We start from the raw sequence: 15,280 nt of genomic DNA, 5'->3' as shown, positions 1-15,280 counted from the left end.
AAACTGGTTTTCAATACTCGTGGTGGGCAGAGCACAGATAGCCGATTGCACCAAACATGCTCGCCCTTTCAGCCGTGGAGGCGTTATAATGTTACGGTCAATCCCACTTTTCGTTGGTAAAAGAGTTGGCGGTGGGTGGTGATGACTAGCTGCCTTCCCTGTAGTCTTACACTGCTAAATTAGGGACGGCTAGCACAGATAGCCCTCGAGTAGCTTTGTGCGAAATTCAAAAACAAAAAACAAATTCTTGTTTCTGATTCTGTCTTCTGTTATTCAATTATATCTTCAAAATACCATTGTTGTCTCAATTATTTCACTTGTTTCATCTCCTTCATACCCTAAAAATACGCCACGAAATGCAGGTTTTCATGTTCTAAAACTCGTAAATTTTCGGGAAAGCATGACGGATCCCCTTATGGCTTACATTTTGTCACGAGGGGGCGCGAAAACTGACTTTGTCCCCGGGCGCTGAAAACCGTAGCTACGCCTCTGCAGTAATGTCATTATTAAAGACAGTTTCTGTGGCCAGCTCTTCAAAGTTGTGTGTTATCAGTGTTCAAAAAGAATACCAATCGATACCAGAACTTTCTTATAAGAAAACCGTGGTTACTAACCGTTGGTAACTGATGAAATGAAAATATTATTAATTGATTACTTGGAATTAGGCACCATCCCTCAGATTACGAGTCGCACGCCTTAACACGCTTGGCCATGCCGGGCCGCCAGAAACAAGAATGCATATAAAAAATTAATACAGAATTATTTTATACTAAAATAATAGTCAAATATAACATTGCGAACACTTAAAACATTACTTTGGATATAGTAACCCGAAAAGTTAACATAAAGTAAGAGAAATAGTTTGATATAATGCTTTGGATGTAATTATGTAACGTCAAAGAGAAATTCTTCTTGCCTTTGCTGCTGCAAATTTATCGATTAGTTCCTCTAAATGTATGCTGTCGGTAACTTCTCGCTCCACACTCACCAAAGCCAAGGCTGACAATCTTTCCTGTCCCATGGATGATCTCAGGTAAGACAGGATAAGTTTTAACTTACTAAAAGACCTTTCACAACTGGCAATAGATGTTGCAACAGTCAGTAAGATCTGCAGACCAACTCTCAGATTTGGAAATACATCATCCCCATACTGCACAATGAAGCGAAGCAGGTCCTCTGGTGTCGAAAGCTTAACATCAGCCCTTGTCTTGAGTAGCATTCGGCAGTCCATTATTTCACTTAATATCTCCAAACCATCCAAGTCTGTATCATAAGAGCTTCCCATAAAAATGCATCTCTGTTTCAAGCTATTCTCATTAGTTGTGAACATCAGTTCCTTTATGTCTAAAAGAAAGCCAAAACTAGAGTCCAGTTTCTTCAAGCTGATGAATCTGTCTCCCATTTCTGTGTGTATTTTGTCAATCATACTTTTCATCAGTTGTGGCATTTCATTTTCTGCTGTGAGTCCTACATCCTCTGCTGTTTCTCCGGACATTTTTTCTTCTTCCTTTGCCATCTCTCAATTTGGACATCACAACAACTGCACAGTTCCTTTGCTTCTTTAAGAGAATTCTTGCATATGGCATCATACAAGGAAATACCCTTGTAAAGCCTGAATATCTTGAGCAGCATTATTGAAATTCATGGTGTGGTCCTCAAGCCTTTTCTGAACCCGGTCAATCTTGGCAAGTACAGTATTCCAGAACTGAAGAAGTACCAAAACTCAAATGTTAGAATCTGATGTAACAACTGAACTGCATCACTTCTTGTATCTGAATTATCCTCCTGATAATCCGCAATATTTTCCAGTAGTTCTACCAATTGTTATAGTTGATCATGTATCAGTTTAACAGTTTTTACTTTGACACTCCAACGAGTTTCTGATTCTGACTTCACTGATACACCAAGAGCAGTTTTCAGTCTCTACCATCAAAGAGTTGACCGCGAAAAATAAACGTAGATAGCTTGCACAGTACTGAAAAATGTCACGCCTGCTACTTCATGACTAACAGCATAAACCACAACTAAATTAAGTCTGTGGTTATCACAGTTAACAAATATAGCCTTTGAGTTGAGTGCAGCAAGTCTTTGTTGCACTCCTGATTTGTGGCCAGACATTACAGATGCATTGTCGTAACACTGTGATTGATAGTCTTCGAAAGGTAATTTATCCTTCTCCAGTTGTTGTAATATTATGTCTGCAATACTTGCTGCATCTTTTTTATGGGCTTGAATGAATCCTACGAAAGACTCCTTCACAAGTACAGTTTTTTCCTCGAAGTTTATACCTACATATCTAATGGTCTCCGACATTTGTTCTTGGTGAGTAGCATCAGGAGTTGATTCAAACATTATTCCACAGTATTTGGCTCTCTGGATGTCACACACAAGTTTTTCTCTAACTGTAGATGATAAAAGCTGGATGAACTCATTCTGTATTTCTGGTGAAAGGTACGTAGTTGATCCTGGATTTTGCTGCACATACAAAAGGTGGCCCTTCATGACTGGATCGAACTCTTTAACTAGCTTCAGAAGTTCTATACAATTTCCAGCGTTTCCGTGACTCTTCCCTTTTTCAGTTTCAGTGGTACTTTCTCTGTGGCCTCTTAGAGCCAAATTTTGTTGGGCTAAATATTTTATGCAGCATAACTCCCTCTTAAGTACTTGTCACCATTGTTCCTTCACTTTAGCAGTTTGATTTGGAAGCTGTGTATCTATTAAACCTTATTTTTTTTATCAGCCTCCTTTCCATTTCCTTCCATGTTGTGAAAGAATCCCGATGGCTTTAGGAATTCTCATGTGCAGTAATTTTTTTCTGTTTTTTTTCCAACTATTTAAACCATTTTCAGTTTCCAGAGAAGAACAGTTACTGACTGCATCTTTCGATGGGAAAATAGATTAAGTCTATTTGAAACCAAATCCCTATTACATTTATCGTTAACAGCGAGGTCGTTATGAATATTTTTAAAATGATATGACCGATACATGAACATTGCAACTAATAAATGAATTATAGACTTAATAGCAATAATTTTCACCTTGGGCACATAACGGTGTATCCAAAAATCTTATCATAAAATCTAAAGGCCTAGCTTGAGCAATTTTGCTCTCATCTAAATCATTCTTGTCACAAAAATAGCTACGCACCTGAGATGCACCTATCCACGAATTTCTGATAAAAATTATTCCAAACGAGCGCCACTCATCCACCACCTCGGACGCGACCTTGTTGGTCTCTTGGTAAGTCAGATTCCAAATCAGCCGTTGCGCGCTCACCCGTTTCAGTTTTAAGATTAATACCGAAAAGGTACGAAAAGTCCGGACACGTATCTGCTATTCTAGTCCAGTGTTAGATTTTCTTGGCTTCGCTTTGATACTTCAGTCAGATTTCCTTGGCTTCGTTTCCAGCTTTACCAGACTTGCGGGGGTCTGATAAAGTCATTTTAACTCCCATTTCAATTATCTGTTACAGCCGTTCGGTTACTCCCGAAGGACAGGTCGCTGAGGTCATGGTAGCATTCCAAAAACTGGATCAAGTAACAGACAATTTACCGGCTTTGTTCCGTGAAGTATCTGTGTAATGTGCGTTCTGATTACTGATTTACAGCATATAATGTTACATTTCACAACGTTTACGCAATGTTACATAACAACGATGATTACGTTGCATGATGTTGCAACTCCCATATATGGGTCACTGGGCATTAATTGATTAAGAGGGGAAAACATTTCATTCTGAAATTCATTCCTGATTATGTAACATCAATTTCGCGCCCCAACCCCCGATGCTACGCCCGGGGACAGATGTACCTCCTTGCCCCCCCTAGCTACGCCACTGCATTACTGATAGATGAGTATCCACTACATGCCACTTTGAAAGTCTTGCGAACCAACTATTATATGACCGAGTGTATTGTACTTTTAAGATTTAATCTGTCACATGACACGTTATCTGTTCAATCTCTTGGACATGAAAGTAATTATCAATTGTCGCAAGAAGATACGGAGTCTTTACTAAACGGTCAACAAGTGTCTGATTGGGAATTTGACTTTATCAGCTATAGATAACGTAATCGAGTTGTTTGTTCTTCGAATTGTATAAGAAATTTACTAAAACAAGAGACTAAACAAGGTTATTTACGAAGATAATTTTTGCACAAAAATAGTATGTTATTTCTTATCCACAATAATGTTAACAAGTGTTGTTACTTATCTCAGAATGATTATGCGAGTTTTGAGAAAAATTAGCTAAATACATGTATTATGCTTATTTTATATACTATAAACCGTACAACAACAATAGCGAAAAGAAAAAAATGCATTTGAAGCCTTAAGTAAAAACAAACACATTAATTATAAAAGTTCTTGGAAAACAACTGAGTCTTCGAACGCTGATTTATTCCTTTAAAAAAAAAACAGTGTTGCCCCCAGTTGTTAGGAGATAATTATTGTATCAAAAAATCAAGCACTGGTTTCACTGGTTCTTTATGCTGTGTCAAAACTAAAAAATCCAGTGCATGAAAAAAGGACATGCAATTAAAACAAACGAATGGTAAAGTAAATATATTTTAGACTAATCATAACATAGAACACCTAATAAAATCTGTCTTTTCATTGGTTTTATGGTCGAAGAAGACTTCCTCGAAAAGTCCGTAATAGTCGATATGGAATTACATTTCTTGTAGCTCCAGGCGAAATTATTTGCACGTGCCTGAAATGAGGGTAAAACTATGAGACGTCACTAATAACAAACAGTAGGTTTTACAATTTCTTTATCATATGTTCTGATTGAATTTTGTGTTTTAGAAGATATGCTACATGTATCGCATCTTCCCGTGACACTGTCGTAACGGTCACGTGCAACTCACACAACACTTCAGGTAAATTATTAATTCTTATCTCAAACGCCTCTTTCTCCTTGCGAGACTGGTAAGAAAAAAAAAAAACATTAATTATACACTCGTGTGTTAGTTTGATGTTTTAACATGTACAGCATCTTGTGGGATACACTGGCTAAAAGGAGAGGTAAGAGACCCTCGAGGAGTTAGATAGAGCTGTTCTAATTTTGAACAACTGACTCTTGAGTGGAAAGCAACTAGCTAGTCACGACACGGAAGTGTCATCATGGAGCAAAGCTTGACCTCATCTCATACAAGAAACTTTAAAAAGTAGTGCTGTTTTGTAGTTTGTAAGATTTAGAGTAGTAAGTAATATAATAAAGAAAGGCAGCATATTTCAATAATGAAACAAAACTTTTGATTCACTTAGGTTTGACTTTTTCACTGTAAAACTTGCACAAAAACAACGAATAATAAAAAATTAAAACACATTAGACTGAACTACCGTATTTCCTGCTATTGAAAACACTATTTTTTCCCCCAAAATAAGTTTTAAAAATTTACTCTGCATCTTCCACGCCGAATTTTAAGTTACTCGTAGGCCTAAACCTAAGCCTAAAGGTAGCGTTTCGTTACTAGACAACTCAAGTTCCTCTATACGACCCAGAATAAAATGTATAAATTACTTAGTATTAAATAATAAATTAATAAACAAGATTACCGTAAATGATTACAAAATCCATTAGCGCTTCCATGACCCAACACCAACAGATCGTTTGAAAAGGCCAACAATTGCTCAGATGTGCGAGTGGTGGGTTGTAAAATCTTGGAATTCAGTGAAAACTGAAACAGTAGGTTTTTGTTTTTTTTTTTTAATGCGGCATCAGTAATGCGTTAGTCGGCACAGAAGATGGCATTCTATTTGAAGACAGCGACATTTCAGACAGCAGTAATGATGACAGTGATGTAGATAATTACTGAATTTTCACGATTTAAAGATTAAAATATTTCTCCTTATTTGTGTGTGTTGTATTAAATCCTTATTCTGTTATAATTTTATTCTATTGTAATGTTTGGTTTGCCATTTTTGTCATGTTAGTGTAGTGTTTACAAAACTGTGATGTTTGGTTTTTTCATGTTGGTGTGGTATTAAAAAATAATTATTAATTAATTAATATCAAGTCGTTTAAAAGAAAATTAGATATAACTAAGAGAATTATTGAAGCTATTAAATATTTAAGTTAAAATAAAGAAATATTTATAGTTTATTCAGAGAAAGAGAATGGCAGTTATTTGTAACGGATAAGATCGTGTAAATAAAGTACAGAAACTTCAGATGAAAGTAAATTCAGAAAACTTACATTTTGATCTCCCCCACCCTAAAGAAAAAGATCAGTGACAAAACATTTTGAAAAAATAAACATATCATTAAGAATAACTTTGAGGCCTCTAAACAATTGTCAGGCTTAAGGTTTAATAGACAGTTTCTGGTGTAAATCTTGATTTTTTTACATCAAAATTTATTTGAAGGAAATAATTCAAATAGCAGCACATTTGTTTCTTTCAAATAATACAATTGTACAAGGGTTAGCATATAATACAACTATACAAGGGTTAGCAAGATAATACAACTATACAAATCTCAATAAAATAATAAAACTGTAAAAAGGTTACCAATATAATATGACTATACAAGGATTAGCAAAATAATGCAATTACAGAAGTGTTAGTAAAATAATAATAACAACATTATTTTTATTGATTTATGTTTATTTGGTTTAGAGCAAAGCCACATTGCGTTATCTGCTGTGTTTTCCATGAGGAATCGAACCCCGAACCTTTACATTGTAAGTTTGAAAACGTACCCCTATCCCACCGGAGGAGATTAGTAATTTTTTTTTGCTAAGACATCTCATTTCAAATTTATAAACAATTCTTGTGATCAGATAGATGACAATATTACGAGCTTCCTGTTTCTCTCTTATTAAACACAAACACAATAGACCATCTGTGATATGTCCACCGCAGGCACTGAAACCCGATTTTAACGTTATAAGCCCTCAGAGTTACCGGTCACAAGAGGTCCATGTGCTAAAAATTAACAACTAGTCTATCAAATGTATTTGAGTTATCATGAAAAACAAAGGTTGAATTACTAACTGACTAGGAGTTTTAAGCTTGTTATGTATTGTAAATATACCGATATTACATTTGTTAGCTGTAAGAAACTTTTTTTTTAATATTTAAACAAAGAAACTCTTGTAGCAAGTTGAAGAAATAAAGGCTAACTTTCATTTTCTATCTTTATATTAAAACATTGGTGATAATTTGGAAATACAGAGGCATTATGAATGATAAACCGTTTACAGGGTTGTATAGTTGAGAGTATGTTGAGAGTTTTATATCCATTAAATATACGATTATAAGATCAGTTTCGTAAGTATCTTATTTTACAGAGCTAGCCATATTCAATGATTATTATTACTTTAATAAACAAATATGAAATGTAAAAAATGTTTTGTTAAGAAATTATTTTAATCTGCCATTACTTTACAAAATATTAAAATGGAGTGTGCAGTCCTCGTAGAGTGAAATACAATGTTCCAAACCTACCAAGTTATGTCATTCTCACATTTATAGGTAAAAAACAGTTATCTTTTGAGAAATAAAACAGAAGAGGTTTTAAACCCCAACTATACTCAAATCTCAGTGTGTGTAAAATTAGTGTTTAAAATCGGGAACTTTCAAAACAAAATAATAAACAGATTTGTATTCGTGAAACGCTTGTGCCCCATTAATGTTGTACTGTACGTTTGGGTACCTTCAATTTGATAATATAGGACAGGTTTTCTATACAGCATTGGCATAATGATCTAGACCTTTTACCCTTCAGAATTTATTCAGGATTAGAGCTTCACAAAATAATACATTTTAAAGCACAAGGTGGTTAAAAAATAAATAAATATATTGTTTAAACGGTATATTTTTTACAGTCAGAGTTATAATGCCATCATGACAGCCTACCGTGATTAGTTAGTTTATAAGAACTAGCTTAAAAATGCTCAATAGTAAGTAGTGGTTATGAAACGTCTTAGGCTGCTAACGCATTACATTTCTAACAAAACCTTAAGACGTTTGTTAAGACTCAAATTCTTTATTTCGACACAGAAAAATAAGTTTTAAAAAACTAACAGAAGTCTACTGAGGCAAAGATTCGTAATATGTATAAACCGTTATGTGATAAATTTGATACTCTAATATTAACCTGACTTTTTTTTGCCACACCATATGGCAGACTTGAATTTGTGGAAAATAAATTGCTTTAGCTATTTTAAGGGACAAAGCTACTCAATGAGCTTTTGTGTTCAGCCCACCACGGGTATCAAAACCTGATTTTTAGCGTTGAAAGCTTGCAGACTTACCGTTGAGACACTGGGAAAGTTTGGTTTATTTTGAATTTCGCGCCAAACTACACGAGAGCCTAGCTGTCTCTACTTTAGCAGTGATAGACTGGAGGAAAAGAAGTTAGGCAACACCACCCACCGCCAACTCTTGGAGTACTCTTTTATCAGTGAATAGCGTAATTTACCTTCACATTATAATACCCTTCCAGCTGAAAAAGAGAGCGAAATTATTCGGTGAGGGGGATTCGAACCCGCGACACTAAGATTGCAAGTCGATCGCCATCTCCAGGCCACGCCAGATCCAGTTGGGAATGGCGGGAAAATTAAATACGAAAACATTTTAAAGTAAATTCCTGTGTAACTTCTTTACTTTAACAAGTATAACTGAACCGTTCCTTTGTATAAAATAAACTTTTCACTCACACACACATTGGTTAAATTAGTAATAATGAAAATAAGGTACGAAAGTCCAGGAATGTTTAAAAGGTGTATTAATAACTTAGTTAAAACAGCAGGTTGGAACTGTTTTACAGAATAATGAAATAAGTTCATGATATTTTAGCTTTGTTTCATCAATTTTGTTTGAAACCAGATATGTATGTTAGTAACAACAACAACACTGAATCCTTTTCTAGCTAGTAAACAAACGATCAATGAACTTCGTGAGCGACGTCAGTGATAAAGTAAGAGCTGGCTTCTCCTCTGTATGTTCACAATCTTTTTTGATTAACAAACACCAGTCTCCCTGGTTCAAGATTAAAATCATGTAGAAACTGTTTGATGGTGTTAAAAGTGTTGAAGTCGAGGCTAGGTTCACGACTTAAAATCTCGAGACCGTGAAGATGACCTAAAAGGAAATCCCGGCAAGTCCACGTGATGGCGACATTTTTGTAATCAGTTGCTAGCACCCAATAGTCTAAATTAGGCCTCATGATGTCTGCAATGAAAACACACATGTATATATTTAATATTCTTAAGTTTGTTTTTACTTATTACGTTACTTATTACTTATTATAAAGTCAGTGCTTAGATCACGATGTCGTAAAAAGTAAATAAACGTTTTACAATAACTATGCTGTTTGAAAAACATACAGACTCGTACTTGTTTTACCGGTTGGCTTAGATTAATTCTAAAATTGAGGATTTGATTTTTGAGATGAACACAATCCAGCTTGCCTGCTAAACAAAAACAACTATTACTAGTCGCATATTTAAGGATAATGAAGAGTCGCTTAAATAAACCAGTTTTAGTTACATTCTTCTGTTTCATTGGAGGTAAGATGAAAGAAACAAAAACGAAAAACAAACTTTCGCCACCACGTGGTTTACTTTACTTTAACTTTTTCTTTTCTGTTTTTTAAATACTGGCGCTCGAGATTTATTCTCCAACACAAAGGCCCCCCTCAGTGGCCCAGCAGTATGTCTGCGGAATTTCAACGTGGTGGGCAGAGTACATATAGCCCATTGAGTAGCTTTGTGCTTAACTCAAAAACAAACCAATACAAAGTATCAAAGGCGCTTTTGTGTTATAAGAAGCAAATGATATTTTACTAGCACTCTTACCATCAAAATGAGTAACATTTTGTATCGGGGGTTCGATCGTCAAATATCGTTCTTGGAATTCAATTGCGGAAATAACACTAAACGAAATTACCAATTATAAGGATTTCAGAGTACATTTTACAGCAAAATATCGAATATAGATGAAGATATGGCTACTTAAAGACTGACGTATCAACGAATCTAAGCTACATAATATAAATATTATGTAACTAGCACTGCAGTTGTAAATAGCCTCATTCGGAGTGCGTTTATTTAAGCATTCCAATAGATTTTGATATCAATTTTACACAAATGAAAAACTTTTGTAGTTTTGTAATGAAGCACACAATAGAGCTAATAACGCACCTTACTGGATAGAATGTTATGAAAGTTCTTATTGTATTCCAATTATATTTTTCAATCACTTGTTACTTAATGTGATTTCTTTGGTTTCTCTGCTGTCTTACAATTTGTTCTCCTATATTAAACAGTAATTGATATTCATCGTTTGGTAAGATGATATAACATCTTTAATTTGGTACTGAAATGCTGTAGATAATTATAGGACTTGCCTTATTGATAAAGCTAAAGTGACTTTCGATGCAGTAAATTTTTCCTCAAAGAAACATCCGTTCCGAAAAACATTTTTGGTTTCACACGTAGTTTTGCGTTATTTCGTGATGTATTTACTCCTTTTAACATCATCACGATTTCAGTTAACGTCAAGACGTCAGTAAAATCCACATTATAATTTTCATATTCACAATATTCTTGTTGTAACTTGACAGTCATAGTTTTTCTTCGTTTGTTTTCTAACCATTCCTTGCATCATAAGAACTCGTCAATACTCGTTTTAGTGCTTCCTTCACGTGTCCGGCTAAGTTTAGTAGCAGTTGACGATCCACTACCGCGTTAACAAACACAACAAGCGCATGCGCATTTTGAACATCTAGTTCTTTTACGTTTGCAAGATAAAGGGTCCATTTTGAACTAGAATTATAATTTTTTTCAGCAGTTTCAAGTTGGAGCAGCTAGTGGTCCACTGAAGCTAAAAATAAACTAAATCGTTATTTAGTTTTGGACAATGATATTTCTTTAAAAAGAAAAGGAAACCGAAAAACTATTTCGATAGTGGGTTTAAAAAACATAAGCTTACCCAATTTACAAGTACGAACTGTGTTAAAAAAAACAACTTGTATATATGCCTTCCACTGGAAGGAAGGAAGGTAGATTAGACCCTGTAAACTTTATAATCTGTAACAAGGTATAAATAGCTTAAGCCTAAATCTACAGGTCCGATTTATTACCATTACTTTAGATGTCGGGCTAAAATATTCACCTTTTTGAGGACGAGAGATCATAAGTTAAAGGTTTGATTGAAACGTCAAAGTAAATTCAAAAAGAAAGTTCCACTTCTTGCAACATTCCAATCCAACCACTGTGAAAACAACTCCTTACGCTCACTTCTGATATCAGAGAAGCGCCCCCATTTTATATAATACAAGTATAGTATTTAATAAATTTAGTTTATTTACAACAAGAAGTTGTTTCTAAGCACCGTAGTAAGTTAGTGAGACGGGATGGGCCGAGATAAAATGGTTACCCATTCAACCTATTACTCTGTGTTAAGTTATAACCTTATCAAGGACTAATTGCCATCATTGTGTGTTTCACATCTTGTGAAACTCCCAAAGGAAGAACTGGCTAAACAGCCAAGTGTTCGTTTATCTTTTTGCTCTTTAACCTAAAAATGTGTGGAGTTTTCGCAATGATTTTAGTGCGACAGAAAAGCATTTTAAGAGCACTTGGGTACAAGCTGTTACAACGTTTAAAAAATCGTAGCTCTAGTGTAAACGATGTTATTATTATCTCTTTAAATTACTACTCTTGCAGAAATTTGGTGTTCCTTGAAATAACTTAAGTAGTAAGGACGAAACATATACCACCAGCCAACTCCTACATTATGTGTGTGTGTTTTATAATAGTAAAGCCACATCGGGCGATCTGCTAAGCCCACGGAGGGGAATCGAACCGCTGATTTTAGCTTTGTAAATCCGTAGACTTACCTATGTACTAGCTGGAGTCTTCTACATTATGTATGAAGTAAAGGAGAAAAAAATACACATAATATTGTATTATATTACACACATTCATAAAGTACATTAATTATCATTTGGGGATAAAAAAGTCACAAGACAAGCACTGAAAATATTTTGTAAACATAAAATGCTGTGTAGATGGCAGTACCAAAAGAACGGAAACATGAATATAAAAATGACAAAGCTATACGTTATTTACATGTTCTTCCTTTACTGTAGGATTCTCAATACTAAGTTCCAACAAGTCAAGATTATGACCAATGATGATTGGTTTGGTTTGAATTTTGCGCAAAGCTATACGAGGGCTATCTGCGCTAGCCGTCCCTAATTTACCAGTATAAGACTAAAGGGAAGGTAACTAGTCATCACCACCCACCGCCAACTCTTGGGCTACTCTTTTACCAACGAATAGTGGGATTGACTGTAACATTACAACACCACCACGGCTGAAAGTTCAAGCATTTTTGGTGTGACAGGGATTCAAACCCGCTATCCACAGATTACAAGTTGGGTGCCTTAACTATCTGGCCATGCCGGGCCTAACCAGTAATGATTAATTTTCTGTTGTACGATATGATATTAATATCCGGGGTCATTCTGCATGTGAAATTAAGAAACTGACGTATCATATTAACAATGATGAATTTATGAATATAAAACAAACTTTCACATATCAACCTCCTTAAGAGAAATTGTTTGAGAAAAGAGACTAAACAAGTAATAAAAATGTATGGAAACAATTAAGTATGATGTTGGAATGATAGTGGAAAATAGTACAGAAACAAAGTAGGTCGAATACAGAAAACAATATAAAAATCCCGACATAAGTATCCAAACCTAGAAACAAGGTAGGTTGAATACAGAAAACAATATAAAAATCCATACATAAGTAGCCAGACCTAGAAACAAGGTAGGTCGAATACAGAAAACAATATAAAAATCCCTACATAAGTAGCCAGACCTAGAAACAAGGTAGGTCGAATACAGAAAACAATATAAAAATGTACACATAAGTAGCCAGACCTAGAAACAAGGTAGGTCGAATACAGAAAACAATATAAAAATCCCTACATAAGTAGCCAGACCTAGAAACAAGGTAGGTCGAATACAGAAAACAATATAAAAATCCCTACATAAGTAGCCAGACCTAGAAACAAGGTAGGTCGAATACAGAAAACAATATAAAAATGTACACATAAGTAGCCAGACCTAGAAACAAGGTAGGTCGAATACAGAAAACAATATAAAAATGTACACATAAGTAGCCAGACCTAGAAACAAGGTAGGTCGAATACAGAAAACAATATAAAAATGTACACATAAGTAGCCAGACCTAGAAACAAGGTAGGTCGAATACAGAAAACAATATAAAAATCCATACATAAGTAGCCAGACCTAGAAACAAGGTAGGTCGAATACAGAAAACAATATAAAAATGTACACATAAGTAGCCAGACCTAGAAACAAGGTAGGTCGAATACAGAAAACAATATAAAAATCCATACATAAGTAGCCAGACCTAGAAACAAGGTAGGTCGAATACAGAAAACAATATAAAAATACATACATAAGTAGCCAGACCTAGAAACAAGGTAGGTCGAATACAGAAAACAATATAAAAATGTACACATAAGTAGCCAGACCTAGAAACAAGGTAGGTCGAATACAGAAAACAATATAAAAATGTACACATAAGTAGCCAGACCTAGAAACAAGGTAGGTCGAATACAGAAAACAATATAAAAATCCCTACATAAGTAGCCAGACCTAGAAACAAGGTAGGTCGAATAGAGAAAACAATATAAAAAAAATCCTACATAAGTAGCCAGACCTAGAAACAAGGTAGGTCGAATACAGAAAACAAGGTATAAAAATATAAAAATCCCTACATAAGTAGCCAGACCTAGAAACAAGGTAGGTCGAATACACAAAACAATATAAAAATTCCTACATAAGTAGCCAGACCTAGAAACAAGGTAGGTCGAATACAGAAAACAATATAAAAATCCCTACATAAGTAGCCAGACCTAGAAACAAGGTAGGTCGAATACAGAAAACAGTATAAAAATCCCTACATAAGTAGCCAGACCTAGAAACAAGGTAGGTCGAATACAGAAAACATTATAAAAATCCCTACATAAGTAGCCAGACCTAGAAACAAGGTAGGTAGGTCGAATACAGAAAACAATATAAAAATCCCTACATAAGTAGCCAGACCTAGAAACAAGGTAGGTCGAATACAGAAAACAATATAAAAATCCCTACATAAGTAGCCAGACCTAGAAACAAGGTAGGTCGAATACACAAAACAATATAAAAATCCCTAAAAAATCCCTACATAAGTAGCCAGACCTAAAAAACATGTAGCCAGACCTAGGTAGAATACAGAAAACAGTATAAAAATCCCTACATAAGTAGCCAGACCTAGAAACAAGGTAGGTCGAATACACAAAACAGTATAAAACTCCCTACATAAGTAGCCAGGCCTAGAAACATGGTAGGTCGAAAACACAAAACAATATAAAAATTTATACATAAGTAGCCAGACCTAGAAACAAGATAGGTCGAATACACAAAACAATATAAAAATCCCTACATAAGTAGCCGGACCTAGAAACAAGGTAGGTTGAATACACAAAACAATATAAAAATCCCTACATAAGTAGCCAGACCTAGAAACAAGGTAGGTCGAATACAGTAAACAATAAAAAAATCTCTACATAAGTAGCCAGACCTAGAAACAATGTAGGTTGAACACAGAAAACAGTATAAAAATCCCTACATAAGTAGTCGGACCTAGAAACAAGGTAGGTCGAATACATAAAATAATATAAAAAACAATATAAAAATCTATACATAAGTAGCCAGACCTAGAAACAAGGTAGGTCGAATACACAAAACAATATAAAAATCGCTACATAAGTAGCCAGACCTAGAGACACGGTAGGTCGAATACAGAAAACAATATAAAAATCCATACATAAGTAGTCAGAATTAGAAACAAGGTAGGTCGAAATACAGAAACAAGGTAGGTCGAATACAGAAAACAATATAAAAATCCCTACATAAGTAGCCAGACCTAGAAACAAGGTAGGTCGAATAGAGAAAACACAGAAAAACAATATAAAAATCCCTACATAAGTAGCCAGACCTAGAAACAAGGTAGGTCGAATACAGAAAACAATATAAAATCCCTACATAAGTAGCCAGACCTAGAAACAAGGTAGGTCGAATACAGAAAACAATATAAAAACAGTATAAAAATCCCTACATAAGTAGCCAGACCTAGAAACAAGGTAGGTCGAATACAGAAAACAATATAAAAATCCCTACATAAGTAGTCAGACCTAGAAACAAGGTAGGTCGAATACAGAAAACAATATAAAAATCCCTACAT

General features: G+C 34.8%; 1 protein-coding gene and 1 long non-coding RNA gene across 3 annotated transcripts in view; one reads left to right on the top strand and one right to left on the bottom strand.

The window, feature by feature from the left end:
- LOC143245176 (uncharacterized) overlaps positions 1–15,280 on the top strand; it is a 51,106-nt gene that overhangs the window by 8,927 nt on the left and 26,899 nt on the right. The gene's annotated exons all lie outside the window — the stretch shown is intronic.
- Positions 1–15,280, bottom strand: part of LOC143245174 (apolipoprotein D-like) — a 31,988-nt gene that overhangs the window by 5,652 nt on the left and 11,056 nt on the right. The window contains exon 4 of one of the 2 annotated variants that reach the window (XM_076491209.1): positions 7,626–9,179. The exons of the other annotated variant lie outside the window; for it this stretch is intronic. Coding sequence (XP_076347324.1) covers positions 8,953–9,179 — 227 coding nt within the window. The 3' untranslated portion in view covers positions 7,626–8,952. Of the gene's footprint in view, positions 1–7,625; positions 9,180–15,280 lie in introns of those variants that run through there. 2 annotated transcript variants of the gene reach the window in all.

Source organism: Tachypleus tridentatus, chromosome 2 (genome assembly GCF_004210375.1).
Source record: "Tachypleus tridentatus isolate NWPU-2018 chromosome 2, ASM421037v1, whole genome shotgun sequence".
NCBI classification, from domain to species: Eukaryota; Metazoa; Arthropoda; class Merostomata; order Xiphosura; family Limulidae; genus Tachypleus; species Tachypleus tridentatus.
The sequence above is the reverse complement of the archived record's forward strand: the minus strand, read 5'-3'. Positions and strand labels throughout refer to the sequence as shown.